The sequence below is a fragment of the Solea solea genome, chromosome 3 (genome assembly GCF_958295425.1).
Source record: "Solea solea chromosome 3, fSolSol10.1, whole genome shotgun sequence".
NCBI lineage: Eukaryota > Metazoa > Chordata > Actinopteri > Pleuronectiformes > Soleidae > Solea > Solea solea.
This window is the reverse complement of record NC_081136.1, coordinates 3,893,310-3,909,166: the sequence shown is the minus strand read 5'-3', so window position 1 is coordinate 3,909,166 and position 15,857 is coordinate 3,893,310. Positions and strand designations below refer to the sequence as shown.

The 15,857-nt window shown below is 38.7% G+C and overlaps 2 protein-coding genes across 2 annotated transcripts; both read right to left on the bottom strand.

Moving 5' to 3' along the window:
- Positions 1-3,391: 3,391 nt before the first annotated feature.
- On the bottom strand, positions 3,392-5,593 carry myf5 (myogenic factor 5). The gene is made up of 3 exons (XM_058626240.1): positions 5,026-5,593; positions 3,937-4,009; positions 3,392-3,826 (listed from the first exon to the last, which is right to left on the bottom strand). Exons 1-3 carry the CDS (start codon positions 5,476-5,478, stop codon positions 3,627-3,629), a joined length of 726 nt encoding a protein of 241 aa, XP_058482223.1. The 5' UTR covers positions 5,479-5,593; the 3' UTR covers positions 3,392-3,626.
- An 8,817-nt stretch (positions 5,594-14,410) lies between these two features.
- myf6 (myogenic factor 6) lies at positions 14,411-15,645 on the bottom strand. Its single transcript, XM_058626241.1, has 3 exons — positions 15,092-15,645; positions 14,828-14,918; positions 14,411-14,733 (listed from the first exon to the last, which is right to left on the bottom strand). Exons 1-3 carry the CDS (start codon positions 15,608-15,610, stop codon positions 14,633-14,635), a joined length of 711 nt encoding a protein of 236 aa, XP_058482224.1. The 5' UTR covers positions 15,611-15,645; the 3' UTR covers positions 14,411-14,632.
- Between the last annotated feature and the right edge of the window lie 212 nt (positions 15,646-15,857).

The window sequence follows — 15,857 nt, the reverse complement described above, 5'->3', positions numbered from 1 at the left end:
AACAGGAAGCCAAGTGAACTACAAAATAAAACCCTATAAACTTGTGACTATATAAAAAAAAAAAACACAATTATGTCTTTATCGCCCTCTCACATCTTCTCCGAAGACTTTAAGAATTGTTTATTCAGCTTATAGACGTAGAGAAGGATATCTCACGGTTCATAAACAAAATAAACTTTTTTTATATATATATCATCATCAACTGCTCACAGTTTTACCTCCGGTCAAATTCAAGTCTCTAAACTCTCTAAAATCTGTTTTTTCCCCTCGTGAATGACTGAATCTTAAAGGTGCAATATAATAATGTTCATTCAGAGGCTATAATCATTAAATAACTCCCTGGAGTTTGATTGTTATAAAGACCCCAAAAAAAAGAAAACAAAAATAAAAATGAACATTTTAAATGTGGTAAAAAATAAGAAACACCACCCCCTTGTGGTCGTCCAGAGTACTACAGTGGTGGCTGCGCTGCTCTTTGAGTAATTACAGACTTAATTTATCAATAAATAGGTCAATTTTCTCCCGAGGAGGTCCAAACAGAACAAATACTCTCATTTATTTCTCTATAACACCTTTACTTTTACCTTATTTCACGCTTGACCTCGACAACCTTGGAGCCTTGGAGTGTTTTGTGTGAACGCTCGAGGCTCAGAGAGGAACAAACTCATGAATCAGAGAGAGACACACACACACACACACAGAGAGAGAGAGAGGGAGAGAGAGAGGGGGGGGGGGGGGGGGAGACACACACAGAGCAGCAATGGGAAATGACATTAAGGACATTCAGAGTGTTTGTGAGCAGCCACAGAAGAAACTGAAACACAAACTACTGCTGGAATAATATAAATAATGCACCTATTTAACTGTATATACATTTTATTTATCTATTGATTTAACTATCCATCTGTCTACTACCTACCGACCTACCTACATACCTATCTTCCTGCCTACCTGCCTGATAGATAGATAGATAGATAGATAGATAGATAGATAGATAGATAGATAGATAGATAGATAAACAGAACATATGAAGAGTAGGAAACGTTTAATCAAAAAAACCAAAGCATAAAAGAAACAACAGGAGATTCTTCAATGATGTGATTCAAAAAAACACAGATTATAACGACATCATGATCAAAGACCTGACTGACGTCACACACACACACATTCACACACACAATATAAGTACAATAAGAGGCCATTTGCTCCCAACTCTGAGCGCTGATGGTGTAATCAGGAGTGTTAATGATGACTCACATTTGGCTGCAAAGAACAAACAGCCACACACATACACTCACACACATTCTTGTACAGCATTCTCTGTGAGGACACTCATAGGCTTAATACTTAACCCTTAACCAAACTCCTATCTTCAACCTTAACCCTAAAAACCAAGTCTTAACCCTCAAAAAAGCCCCTTTAGATTGTGAGGACCAGACAAAATGTTGTCACAGAGATAAGTGTGGATCAAAACATGTCCTCACAGCCTACTACAGACATGGACACACACACACACAGCATTCATGGTTCTCAAACTGTGGTATGTGTACCACCAGTGGTATGCAAGTTCAACCTCTGGTGGAAATCAGAAATACTGTTCTACTGTTGGTACAGTACAGTTGGTAAACACTATCATCAGGTGATTTATGATATTAAAGGTTTGAGAACCATTGATTTAGAAGATTTAAATGACTTTATAAATGATTAAGTTATGTTGAGAACTGGCCCATGACCTCCTCCACCTGTAGCTAGATTAAAGGTTATAGACAGAATATAATACTAAATATCATTGTAAGCTATTTGCATTATAAATATGTTTTTTTTTATTGAGAACTATATATCGTTCCATATCATAACAAACACTTTTACTTTGAAATTATGTGAAATAGCATCATAAATATCGTTATTGTGATAGAAAACTGTGTTAAGATTTCAAGATAATTTCCCACATATTTGGACACTCAGTGTCCCCCAAGTTGTTTGAGTTTGACAAAGTGTTATCCCTAACTTTAACCATAACTAGTTAATGCCTAACTCTAACCCTAACCTAACCAGCCCTAAAATTAACCAGTTCCTTCAGAAATAAGGTTAGGTCCAAGTTTTAGTCTCCTTGAGGACGACTGGTCCTGACAATGTAGTGCTTATTCACGGTCCTCAAAAGGCAATAAATACAAGAACACACACATTATATTTCTTTATTTTCATGGCTGCTGTGACTCTCATGCAGCACTTCTCTTTGTGTGTGATCGATCAGGTGATTGGTAAGTATCAGCTGATCATGTCCGCACCTTGTTAGCAGGAGACTCTGGGACGTGTATTGATTAATACTATTATTATTGTTATTATGCAAATAGCGGTGAGTGTGTAAAACTGCAGTGATGGATGTGAGCTGCTGCTGTTTTTATCTTACGGCTGCAAAAAAACCCACTAAACTGTGATGAATCAACATTAGGTCATTTTTAATTTTATTTTCTTTAACTCACGATGATGAATCGTGTTTGTGGCGGTAATTATGGGCGTGAGTCTGAGCTTGTTGGGGTTTTTTTTTGGATGTTTTTTAATGAGGATTTGTTTGAAATTCATATTTATTTATTTATTTCAGCAAACAACAATCTCTTTAATGATTCTTCTATTTATTATTTACCCACTCTGTTGAACAAAATACCCGAGGAGGTCTGTCATTATCCTCTTTTTAAATCAGTGTTTTGTTGGTGGAATTATTCAAATCATGATATTGATCTTTCAGATTCTTATTTTACTGCTTTTTTTTATGTGTTTTGAAAAGTGCTACTAGTTTATTATCATTATTTAATGTTTTTCTGTTTTTGTCATTATTATAACGATCTCCTCCTACAATATGCAGACAAATTTTAACAATTATTGTTATTATTATTATTATTAATAATGTTGTGTTACTCATCTTGTCAGCTTTTTAATTACCACTAATTATGTTTAAAATAAAGCCCTTAGTCACTGTGTTTTATATAAATAAGGTTTTTTATTAGTTGAGAGTGCTGAGTCATCATTCCCCAACTGAAGATTCAAGATTCAATATTTTTTTAGTCATTTCTTGAGCACGACATAAATTAATAACTAAACATATTGTTTCCCCTGCCTGTGCAACTACTGCTTCCTGCTTTCTTTATTATTAGTAGCAGTAGTAATAGTACTAGTAAAAGTAGGAGTAAAAAATTGCATAATCCTTAATTAAAAGCTTTTAATTGCTTCTACTTTCCTTTCAATATATTTTCCATAAAGCACTTTGTAACTGTGTGGTTATCTATTTATCCTAAGTCTTATTTAAGCTCCTAAAGTGAAGGATTTGAATAATGACATTAAAATAAAATTAAAAAAAATACAAAGAAACTGAGACAGAAAGAAAATCTCCACATTTTGTACAAAGTAAAAAAGATTTAATGTTTGCAACAACATATTTATATATATATATATATATAAAGTAAGGAAATAATGCATAAATACCATTTAATGTTGGAATAATGCAACATCACATATCACATAACTGTCATTATTAAATATGTCTCATTTGGGTATAACAGAATAAATGGGGGGGGGATTTACATTACATATTTACACTGTCATGTACAATAGAAACGTTTTTAAATCTTTCACAGGACGTGGTAGACCGGTCCCGACCCGGGACTCTCCGGCGTGCACGGCTGCGAGTCGCTGGTGCTGCCGGGGGAGAAGGTGGTCGTGTCTCTGTGAGCGGACGGTCCACAGCTGGACTCCACGGAGGACAGGCGGTCCACGATGCTGGAGAGACACTGGAGACTCGAGGCTCCGGCTGTTTTACCACCCAAACTCTCTGAGAGAAGAGGAAAGACAAATACGATTTAAAAAATGTAGTCAAACATTGCAATTGTTGTACTTTTTGAAACACCGTTTTTGCCAAGAATGCACATCAACTCGTCTTACCGTTCTTTGCGTACGAATAGCTGCTGCTGTAATGTGCATTCATCTGTTGCCACACTGGACTGTTGCTGCTAACCTAGAAAGACATGAGAAACATACAATGTTAACCTTCAATTCTTGTTTGCAAAAGATAAAAAAGACACATATAATGTGACGTGTTGGTATATAAATGTAAATGTAGTGGAAGAGATAGTGCCAACAACTAAAAAACAAAACAACCAATGCCCGTCATGAAACACTGGACAGGCTAATAAATCCTGAATTCCAAAGTTATGGGCTCCTTCATTTCACATCCACCTTAAAGCCAAAGTGGCAGAGAGTGTGTGTGTATGTGTGCGTGTGTGTGTGTGTCTGTGTGGACTCTCTTTTCCTCTGAGCGTGGCCAATCGATTGTATCAGTGGAAGCAACACCAGTTTGTGCAAGATGACACTTTCTCCTAGTAAATCTGCAGAAAATCCTGGCAGTGGCGCAGGAACATGCAGTCAGGATGGAATGCAGAAAAGAAAGTTTTTTTTTTCTTCCCCGCCAGACGTCAGTACGGTGGATTTAGCTCGGTTTAATAGGGCTATAAAGCGTCCGCTGGTGGGAAAGCGATTACTCCGTCCGGCATTAACTGATACACGGTCACCTTCAGAGTCTTGTCGAGGGAAAAACTAACTCAATCTCATGTGTAATAATAAGCGGCAGAGAACAGAGACATGTATAGGACAACGCAGATGTTTGTTTTTAAGAATTATGGGTATGACAAGGCAGGGAGAGGACTTGTAATTGAGGTGTTAGGTCATTTTACTCACTTTTTCATCCACTATTTTCTATAATTTTGCCTGTGTCAGTGAATAAAAAAAATAGTTCCTTTCTTCACCTTAAGTACAAAAAGTGTCCAATTGAAACACATTATAATCCAGGTTTTACTTTGAATTTGATCACTGCGTGGTACATTTGGATTCATTTTGTCAAACATAATCAGCCCTTCCAGTTAAGTTCCTACAAGATGAAGTCCTGTCTCACATGCAGTAGTCTTCATTTCTCTCAAGGACATGTTCTTTTACAGCCATAAGCAGATGTTTGCAGCTGTGGGTCAGAGGTCTTACCATGCCATCAGAGCAGCTGGACAACGGACTCCCGGGCTCCGAGCCGCTCTCGACCGGAAGGCCGTAGTAGTTCTCCACCTGCTCTCGTAGCAGATCCTGGAGGCTTTCGATGTACTGGATGGCGTTGCGGAGGATCTCCACCTTGGGCAGGCGCTGGCTGGGGTTGGCCGAGGTGCAGCGCCGCAGCGCTTCAAAAGCGTGGTTGACTTTCTTCAGGCGTCGGCGCTCCCGCATGGTTGCGGCCCGCCGGCGGTCTACGAAGCTGGACTTGCGCTTGCAGGCTTTGCAGGCCCACTGAAGGCAGTGGCCCGGCTGGTGAGGCGCCCCGGGGACACGGACGTGTTCGTCCTCTTCTGAGAGGGCGAGGTCCATGCTGGAGTTGAACTCCAGGCTGTCTGGAGATGAGGCGCAAGCTCTGTCGTAGTAGACCTGGGACGGTGAGAAGACCTCCATGGCTTAGTGAAGACTGAAGAATGTAGTGATGGGCACCCAAAGGAAGGAATGAGGGCAGACTAGAGGAGTAGGGTGAGAAAGAGAGGAGACCTCTGAGTGATATGAGGGGTCTGTTGCCCTGGGGCCCCCCTTATATGCCCCCGGCCAGAGCCCAGGGCCCACATTGGCCAGATCTAATTACCATGGCCCATTGGCTCAGCTAGAAGGCAGGCAGGGGTTAGATCTACTCCCTCCCTGCCCCAATCCCCAAACCACTGCCTCTCACCCCCCTAGTACCCTGCAGAGTTTCCCACATCTGCACTTACTGGTGTTTTCCCACTCATCACCACTCACTCCCTCCAACAGCCTTTGTCCTACAAGGCCATGATGAACTCACAAAGCATGGGAATGTTTCAGGAAAAGCAGGTGAACATTAGCATCTTACCCCGAATTTACACAATTTACAAATCTTAACTGATGACAGATGTAACCACATTCTTTTCTGGTGTCTTTGCTCCAAATAACAAAGAAATAACTAAAACGGAATCATTTTGGTTTTCATATTTTCTGACATTTTACGAACCAAACAAGTACATCAATCAAAAGATTCATTGATTACGAAAATAATCGGGATAGTTGCTGCCCTAAATTTGACATCTATGATTAGAAATCACAGAGGTATATGTGTGTATATATTGGTATGTTTTGGTCTTTTTTATTATTATTTGTTTGCTTATTTATTTTACTTGCTCCTTTTCCTGGGGATGAAAATCATTGTCTGTCTTCTGTTTGTAGTTTGTATTTATCCAATTCTGTATTGTACTTTTTTGCAGGCCGGTTATAAAAAAAATCATATAAAAAAATCACACAGGATCAAATTTAGTCATTGATATCAATATGATGCTTATAAATCCCTCACACTATATTGGACTCGGCTGTTCCGGCAAATTTGAGAAGGGGGCGGATCAAGCTTGATATGCGGCAAATGATGCTGCACTGTGGGGTGAACATATATACGCCCTTTCATATAAACAGTAATTTTCCTCGATATATATATCTGTAACCAAGGCCCTCAGACGCCTACTTCATGGTCATCTATGAACATAACAATTCCCTATAAAGACATAAAAATGAGTTTTGTTCAGAGAAAGAGGTTGAGCACTCGCAGGACTAATGCAGGCCCCGATTCTTTACGGCGTGGACGACAGCGTTGCAGATGCAGCCCAGCTGCAAAGGGGAGGTGTAACATTTCAAGCCCAGTGAGTTCACATGAGAGCGGTAAGCTGCCCTCTAAACACCTCCGGCTCGTCACTGGAGGTGCTGCGACTGTGAGCTGAGGCCATCCCATGTTTGCCGGCGCTCATTAAAACAGGCAATTACACGACTGACAACTCCCCTTGTGCACCAGTTTGCCACAGAGGGACAAATTTTAACCGTTAAAGGTTATTGACACAAGTGAAGTGCTTCAATTCAGCACACAACAGATGGTCATTAGGGTGCAGGGGTTTTGATTCTGGCAGAGCGCTGGCGGGGGATGAGACGTGAGGAATTCAGGGCCGCAAAAAAAGTCTCTTCCATTTAGTAAAAGATTCATAGTTTAATATATTATTTATAGCGCACTGTCCTAACTACCCAAGGCACATTAGAAATAATTAACAAGATAAATATGTGAGCAAAAAAGGGCAACAATGATTTGTTGCTTGCCAAATAGTGAGCCCACATGTGTCTGTACTCGTCTCATTAACACGTCCGTTCATCAGATATTAAATAAGTTATTAGCATTTAACCAGTCATTATAAACAATTATATAATTGTAGTAACACATGAGTAACCTTAATTTACACTTGTTTTTGCCATCCGTAAACATTTGTACACTTGCCAGAAAGTGACAGAGTATAAATCATAAAGATGTTTTAAAAATGTGAGCAAAAAAAGGGCATCAACAGTGATGTTGATTGCCAAATAGTGGGCCCAAATGTGTCTGAACTCACCTCATTTATACATGTCCCTTCATCAGATATTAAATATGTTATAAGCATTTAGCCAGTGATTATAAACAACTATATAATTATAGTAACACATGAACAACCTTACTTCACACTTGTTTTTTTGCCATCTGTAAACAGTTGTAAACTTGCCAGAAAGTGACACAGTATCGATATGATCAATGTTGTTATCACTGATCTATACTGTCGCTGTTTATTAATTATTTAGTAAGCATTAACAACCTAATCTCCGCTTAATCAGTGACATCTTTCAAACAACAAAAAAATAAATGCAGATGCAGATTATAGATTAAAATATAGATTATTTATTCTACCATTTATCAGCACTTTTTTTTTTACTACATTTTATTCAATGTCCTGTGTTTTTATGGAATGGAATGTATAGAACAGATTATGAACGTACAACAGTTCTGATGATGATTCAGATTAAAATCACCTCTTCGTATAACACGCGCCCTTAATTGCACATTTGTCTTATTTGTTTTTTTATTATATCGTTATCTCATTGTACTCTCATTTTATTAGTTCATAAATTACTTGTATTACAACTGCCTGCTTTTATTGCTTCAGCCTTAAGGTTGAAAAAGGGGTTGTTTTAAAACGTGCTATACACGTAAAGTTTATGATTATTTGTTTTTAATTGACGAACTAAAGATATGTACAAATATATTTTTTTTTTTTCTCTCTTTTAAACTTATAAACACTTATTTGCATGTTTTTTTCATCCACGCCGTTTACTCACGGCATTGTTATAGTAAATTTTAATAATTTATATCGTTTATGTTATATTATAGTGCAGTACAGTGAATTCCCCCAGTGTGGGATCAATGAATGAAACCTAATCTAATTTAACAGGGTCAGCTGATTCAAATGGCGGCTCGTGGACCACATGTGGCCCAAGAGCAACCTGTTAGTGGCCCAGGCTGATTCCTACACAAATTCCTACAGTCACACTGACCATGAACGCAGCACTGTGTGTAGAATACATGTCAAATATGACATATATTCCTCTAATTTCAAAGAGAAATAAATGTTGATGCTAATTATTGTGCAAATGTTTGATTTCATCCACACTTTACTTTTATTTAAAAGATGTTTACAGGTAACACCGTGTAATATTTGTGCTTTTATGCACTTAGAAGTGTGTGAATGACGTGTTTTAATCACCAATTTTTGTTTACGATTTCAGTGTAGAACATTATTGCTAACACAGGTATAGTTCTTTTATTATTTTATTATGCACTTTTTTGATTATAGAGTCTTTCTGGATTTTGGCAGTGCTGCTTAAGTCCTACAATCACTTTTACTTAAGTTATATGATATAAAAAAGTGACTTCAACTTCTACCAAAGTCATTTTCTGGTAACATACTTGTCCTTTTACTGAAGTATCCATTTCATTTACTTTATACAAGACTGGATTTTGCGCATTTGTTGTCTTTTGCACACAGAAATCAGAAGGTTTCGGGGTCACTGTGTTTTCATTGACAGCTTACAAGGATACAATGCGGATATTTCTCACAATGTGTCAAAACGTTTGGCTCTCCCTCCTCCTCCTCCTCTTCTCCTCCTCCTCCTCTTCTCCTCGTGTGCATGGGAACCGCGCGCACCTAAGAAAACAGCGCTCGTACCTGCTGCCTGTGAATTGCAGTGTGAGTTTGGAGGAGGCACAGCTGAAGAAGACATCGCCCCGTGGCTGCTGAGAACATCAAAAAGACCTCGAGTTGGACGTTGAGAAAACCTGGGGGTTTATATTGGCGCAGTGGTTTTTGCGCACAGACCAGGCTCGTGCGCGTCTCTCCCCTGGGAACAGGCAGAGTTTGCTGTTGTGTTGTTCTTCAGGGTCAGGGACAGAGTTAAGTGAAGGGCACGAGGTTGAACTTTTATGTCCATCTCTCCCTCACGTCTGAAAACCTTATTTCTTCCAAACGGCCTCGCGCTGTGACTGCATGCGCACTAACGCCAGTCACTTGCGACAATGAATCACCGAGCGTCCGCCGCAAAGTGGATCTGCTTCTCTTATAAATCTCCCTTTTTCTTTGTAAATTTATCTCCATGCAAATGCTCCGCTCTGCAGTTTGACACAACACAATTATCAAATTGCAAATGATTCTTGACTGACTAACCTTAAAGGTGCAGTATGTAAGATTTAGTAAAGTTGGTCTTGTCCACACACGCACACATAAAATGACTTTTAATCACATTCTTTGTCACAACCAAGGCCCAAAACGACTCTAACGCTGTGGAGTTTAGTCACATTTATTGGTGACATTGTAGCTGAGGTCTTATCCACACACACACACATTAAAAAAACATTTTTTTTTTTTTAAATTTCACACAACCACCCCCCAAAACGTCTCTAAACACTGTAGTATATCTGCCAGGCCTGTATGTGGCGCTGTACTGTTGCCACAGAAAGAACTGTGTACAAATGCCACACACACACACACACACACACAAGAAGAAGATGACAAAAAAGGAAATTATGGGCTACTGTGAAAACATGTCGGTCCAAAATGGCTGATCCTGTTTAAAGGGGATTTAACACTATCATCGATTAATCTTTCATTTCTGCCAAATTAAAATAAGTTCACCTTCATTTTTCAACTATTTATATGGACTATAGAGTTGTGACGTTTTGTTACATTTACATCTGTTACATAATAACAATCACATTATTAAAACAGACACTTTTATTTTGAAATTCTCCAATCCAGTCCAAATTTATAATCTGTAAAGCACTTTAAATCATGTCAGTAAAAAAACGTAATTCTACAGTTTACCCCAAAGATTTCAGGCCTAATTTTATTAGATTTATAGTACTTAATATAGCAACTATGACCTGACCATATACCTAGTAATACCTGATATTATTTTGAATAGTTAATGCATGTATTATATAATGCATTTCATGTAAAAGGCTATAAAGCAAGAAAATATACCCACTTTCTGTTAATTACTACAATGAAATATAGAAATGTTCTCATAAGAAACAATCCACAGAGTTACATAAGTTTAAGAAAACACATGTATCATGAATAATAACTGTGTAAACTACATAAAAAGTAAATACACAAAACAAAAAATAAACTTTTTGTGACTCATTGATCAAGTTTCTGAGAGTAAAAATGTACATTAGTCAGAAATAATCATTACATTAATTCAATAATAGTAAATCTAGCTACAGTCCCATTGCATTTTTTCTCTTTAACTCTGTGTTTTTTTGTTTTTCATCCACACTAAATCCCCGTCCTTTTCTTGATCCTCATAAAAAAAAAGAGTTTTGAGTGGCAACAGCATTTGTTTGGCAGCGAGCAGAGAGAGAGAGAGAGAGAGCGTCACCACTGCACTCGATCTCTGAGCAGGATACGGAAGGAAAGTGTGGATAAAATCCGAGCATTAATCCTCGTCTTATATGAAACGTCTTGCCTTTCGTCGACTTTAAACACACAGCGGCCGTTTTGGCAGCCCAAATGAGAATTATATGGTGTCATCAGTCAAAGTCAGGAATCTGTGTCTTCAGAGCAGAAATAGAACAAACGTCAAAGATGAAATGAGAATATAGAAGGAAACTAACATAAAACATCATTAAGAACATTTTAAACACACTAACTTCATAACTTCCATGCCCAAACACGACTTTTTAAGGCAAATTCTGACTTTTAATCATATAGTTTAGAGGTCTCAAACTTGCGGCCCGTGAGCCACATGTGGCCCGCCAATGTATATCATGTGGCCCCACTTTATATGAAGTTATAATGAGTTTTTGTTTTTATTATTAATCCATTTATTTTCATTTATATTGTTCATTACTTATTGTTCCGTATCAAAACAACCACTTTAAATTTGAAATTATGTGACATATCAACATAAATGTGTCTTTTTTCCCCAAAAAGTTTGACTTTTTTTTTCACTTGACCGACCCCCTACTCAGTGACCCCCAGGTCATTTGAGTTTGTGACCCCTGATATAGATCCACAATGAAAGGGAACTGGGCTTGTAAACGGAGGGTTCAAGGTTCAAATCCTCACCAGGTCATAAAGCCTGATCTAGAATCATAGATTTGTAGTAAGATTTAAAAGTTAAAGTAGAGGGGAAAATGTTCATATGGGGATTAACCATAACCACAACTAGTTAAAGCCCAACCCTAACTTTAACCTAACCACAATTCAAAATCTTAGCCCTAAACTTAACCAGTTACTCAGAAATGAGGATCTGCCTCATTATGATCAGGTTTTTGTCTCCATGAGGACTACTGGTCCTGACAAGGCCAGTGTTGATGCCAGAAAAGGTTCTCAAGAGGACACAGACACACACACATACACACACACACACACACACACAGAGTACTATGTTACTCTTTTCAACACAACAATTCATGTCTTTTACCAAATATCCTGTTTTCTATGGAAACCTCTCAGAAACAGGATCTCTCCAAACAGTAATGTGATTTTAATGGGCTCCTCTACTCTCACCCACTCACCCACTCACTCTGATTCTGTGTGTGTGTGTGTGTGTGTGTATTTCAGCCCCAGCACGAAAGAAAAAGGCACTCATATCATCTTTCATCAAAAAAAAAGTGAACAATAACCCTCCGTGTAGTTGTTTTCAGTAAAAATCATCTTCTATCTCAAGTGGGTTATTTTTAAGCATTTTGACTTGTGTTGCTTGCCAAATAGTGAGCCCACATGTGTTTGTATTCATTCTGGTCCACTTCATTAGATATTATGTACGTTATTAGCATGATAAACACATATATGATGGCAGTAAAAAATTAGTAACCCTGCCATTTGTGAATACTAGTAGTAAAAATGGGTATTAAGCAGTAGCACGATCTTGCCAGAAAGTGGTAACAACCTAATTTGAATCTTTACAACGTAATCTTGCTAAAATCAGTGACACATTTCAAATAAAAACGTAGCAATACTTTAGTGACAAATTTTCAAAGTTTGAAGACGATGCATAAAATAACAGACACTTTGAGCCACAGCGGTGAAAACACTAAGAACACAAATGAGCACATATTTCAGAGGGACATTACAGCGCTATATATAAACAAGCATAGCAGTAAATGCAATCATTTATGAGAAAACCGGGACAATAAAACTGCCAACAAATAGAAAATAAACGTCAACAATTACACCAAGCAGCAAAGGGAAAAGTATTATACTTCATACCGGCCAGCGGCAGGTGATTTAAAAAATCTGACAATTTCATACTGGATTCAGAGCCTTTATTCTGAAAGAGATTTTGCTAGAATTCACAATAATAATATGTTTGGTTTAGAGAGTTAAACGTCCACAAAATAACTGTTAGCACATTTTAGGCTCAAATAAGAAGCAGTAATTCTGAAAACTGTAGTACACCCCTGCAGTAAGTGTTAAAAAATTCACATAAACTCAACACTAACATGTGATAAGTGTTTATATATGTAATTTATGGTCATTAGTTAACACTTTTTGTCCATGTTTTCACCTGAGAGGAACTTTTTGTTACAAAAAAAACTTTACTAATACAATTTTCTAATGTCATGTATGCGATGACAAAGTCAGACTCGACGGCTCGGATAACTTTATTATCCCGCTGGGCTTTGCACTCATGCCTGCTGCCCAACTTTCCATGTCCCCAGCATGTGACAGAGAGAGAGAGAGAGAGAGAGAGAGAGAGAGAGAGTCGAGTTACTGTTGTGGGATCAGACCTGCTGCTGGATACCAGTCACAACAAAGAGAAGCAGCAGCGACGGCAAACGAGCCGAAGCGGTTTAGACAGATTTTATGGACAAATAATAACGGTGAATGTTGGGGGGACCAGGGTCTCGAGCTTGAATCAGTCAACCGGTGAACATTTTCTTAGACTGGTCCTGCAAACAATGGGAAAAGTTATATTTGTACATTTTGTGCCAGAAGTCAAATGTTGGCATATGAGAGTTTCATTTCATAGAGTTCATATTGACATTTCATATTTGAGACAATATTCTCAACTAGAGGTCAAGGGGTTTGGACACAAGTGTCCTCATTCTCTACTTTGCTTTGGGTTTGAGGCATCCTGTCTTTATGTTATATCATTGATATGGTTATCAGTTACGTCAGGACTTTATCTTTACATTCACATCTGCTGGACATGGCAATGTTTCTCCAACATCAGTTGGACAAATATGAGGCTTCATGGATATGCAGATGACACACTTCAAATTATCTAAGAAATCAAGAAAAATTATCAATTGCATTTCAAATAAGGGAACCAGTTTTCTTTTTTTCCAAGACAATGCAATACATTTAGGTAGGTTTGTGACATGGGAGGTCCTTTAAAGGTTTCCAGATTCTTTTTTTTAATTTATAGTGAGGTATTTCTATATTTTTTTTACATTGTTTTTAAAAAAAGCTTCAATAACATGGATTGCTACAGTCTTATGAGAACATTTGTACGTAAAAGACATTGACAGGATGATTTTGAACCTTATTTCTAACCCCAGTTTGGTCCTTTTTGTGCCTAAACTAAACTAAAACCGCATTCATGAGACAATACCCAGCGCATGAGAGCTAGTGAAAGTAACACAGGGTTCACAGTGTGTTCACAGCTAATGAGAGCAGCTTCCAGGATGCATTCAAGGAACCTCTTAAATTTCACATCACTTCTACAAACACACACAAAGATAGATAGCAGTACAAATTAGGTAAACATTGGAGGAGAACGATCAAAACATGCGGTTTAAGCAGTCAGGGCACAATAATGGCTTTTCGTTGTGTTTCGAGTAAGAAAGGGTAAAGAAAATTACCAAAACAATATAAAAAGAGTAATAATTCCATTGGAAATGAATGGAGATCACTAGGAGATGAAATTCAGTTTCCACGACATGATGTTTATGTTCAAATTTTGTAGCTAATGTTTGTCAAAGACACAACAACAAGAGTGAGTTGGACAAAAATGAGGATTCAAGTGTTTTTTTTTTACTGTGATGCAAAAGTTTATTTTCAAAGTCAGTTATGTACAAATATTTACGAGTTTATCTGCCTTTGAATACAAAATAAATAAATCCAAACATCATGTTGTTATAAAATATGTACAAATGAAAAACACAACAGAGGCCGGAATCGCTGACTATCATGGAACAAATTTGGAGATAAACGATGGGAATTTTCGATTTTTCAAAAACGTCTGCACTCTAGTTTTCTTAGACGTCCTCGCTGTAGCTGATCTTCTCGTCGTTGGTGATGCTGTTAACGATGGAGGACAGACGCAGGAGGCTGGAGGACGCGGACGACCCACTGTTTCCTGTCAGAAACAGAAACAAACACACCATGAATTGTTACCACTCAATCTTTTTAAGTTTTTGGTTCAACGTGAGCAGCGCATTTGTGTGGTTTACCATCTCTTTTTGTTGCCATCGCGGTGGCGGAATGGTCAGCGGTGGTCAGCCAAGGTTCAGAGGATGTTTTCCAGTTGTTTCCAGGCAACGTCTAAAAACAGATGCAAGAGAATCTGACTGATCGCAGCAAAATATTCACAAGAAAACAATAAGCGCTCTTTAGGAAAATACACTGGGGATGTCATTAGTGAAGGAAGCTGAACTATAAACATCATAGAGTCAAACATCAGGACTTAACTCTGAGGGAAAATCATATGATCTTACATTGTGTTCTTTACTGTTGTGGGACGATCCGTTTGGACACTTGTCCTGCTCGTCCAGCGTTTGCAACAGGTCCTGTAATCTCTCAATGTAGCTAATGGCGCTACGTAAAATCTCCACCTTGGGCAGCCTCTGGTTGGGGTTGGCCACGGTCTTCCTCTTGAGCGCCTCGAAGGCCTCGTTGATCTTCTTGAGCCTCCTCCTCTCCCGGAGCGTGGCGGCCTTGCGTCTGTCCGTGGGCGCCGACTTTCTCTTGCATATCTTACAGGCCCACATGAGGCACTGGCCCTCGCAGTGCGAGCGGAGACCCGGAGGAGCCAGGACGTGTTCCTCCCCGCTGCTCTCCCCACCGGTCTCAGACGGAATATTATTATCCTGGCCCGGAGACAGCGGGCTGTCGGTGCCGTTGTACAAAGGAGACACTCCGGCCATGTCCAGGTGCTGGAGTGCTCCATGATCTCCCTCCTCCAAATAACGCAAATCATTGAAAAGATAAGCGTTGGTCTCAAAAAGGTCCATCATATTGTTGCTCCCCTCACTCTGTTAAGACAGTGGGGCTCTGGCATTTAAATAGAGCAGCAGCAGCAGGGACACAAGTCACCAGGCTTATATATAGAATGTGAAACTCTACCCAACAGTTTGGCTGTCACACTGCAACAACCATCTCCTCTTTTTTTTTCAAATGGCTCTTTACAACCTTCTGACTTTGTGTAGGAAACATATATTGACATTAAGTCTTTCACCTCGGGTTTCACGACAGGTGCTGTAA

What these genes read in the sequence shown, in the direction of transcription:
- myf5 (XM_058626240.1), bottom strand. Translation starts at nt 5,478, where the DNA reads ATGGAGGTCTTCTCACCGTCCCAGGTCTACTACGACAGAGCTTGCGCC. An exon ending in CCAGCTGCTCTGATGGCATG is followed by an intron (nt 4,010 to 5,025) that starts GTAAGACCTCTG and finishes ATGTCTTTCTAG; the next exon opens with GTTAGCAGCAACAGTCCAGT. An exon ending in CTATTCGTACGCAAAGAACG is followed by an intron (nt 3,827 to 3,936) that starts GTAAGACGAGTT and finishes CTCTTCTCTCAG; the next exon opens with AGAGTTTGGGTGGTAAAACA.
- myf6 (XM_058626241.1), bottom strand. Translation starts at nt 15,610, where the DNA reads ATGATGGACCTTTTTGAGACCAACGCTTATCTTTTCAATGATTTGCGT. An exon ending in ACAACAGTAAAGAACACAAT is followed by an intron (nt 14,919 to 15,091) that starts GTAAGATCATAT and finishes ATCTGTTTTTAG; the next exon opens with ACGTTGCCTGGAAACAACTG. An exon ending in GATGGCAACAAAAAGAGATG is followed by an intron (nt 14,734 to 14,827) that starts GTAAACCACACA and finishes TGTTTCTGACAG; the next exon opens with GAAACAGTGGGTCGTCCGCG.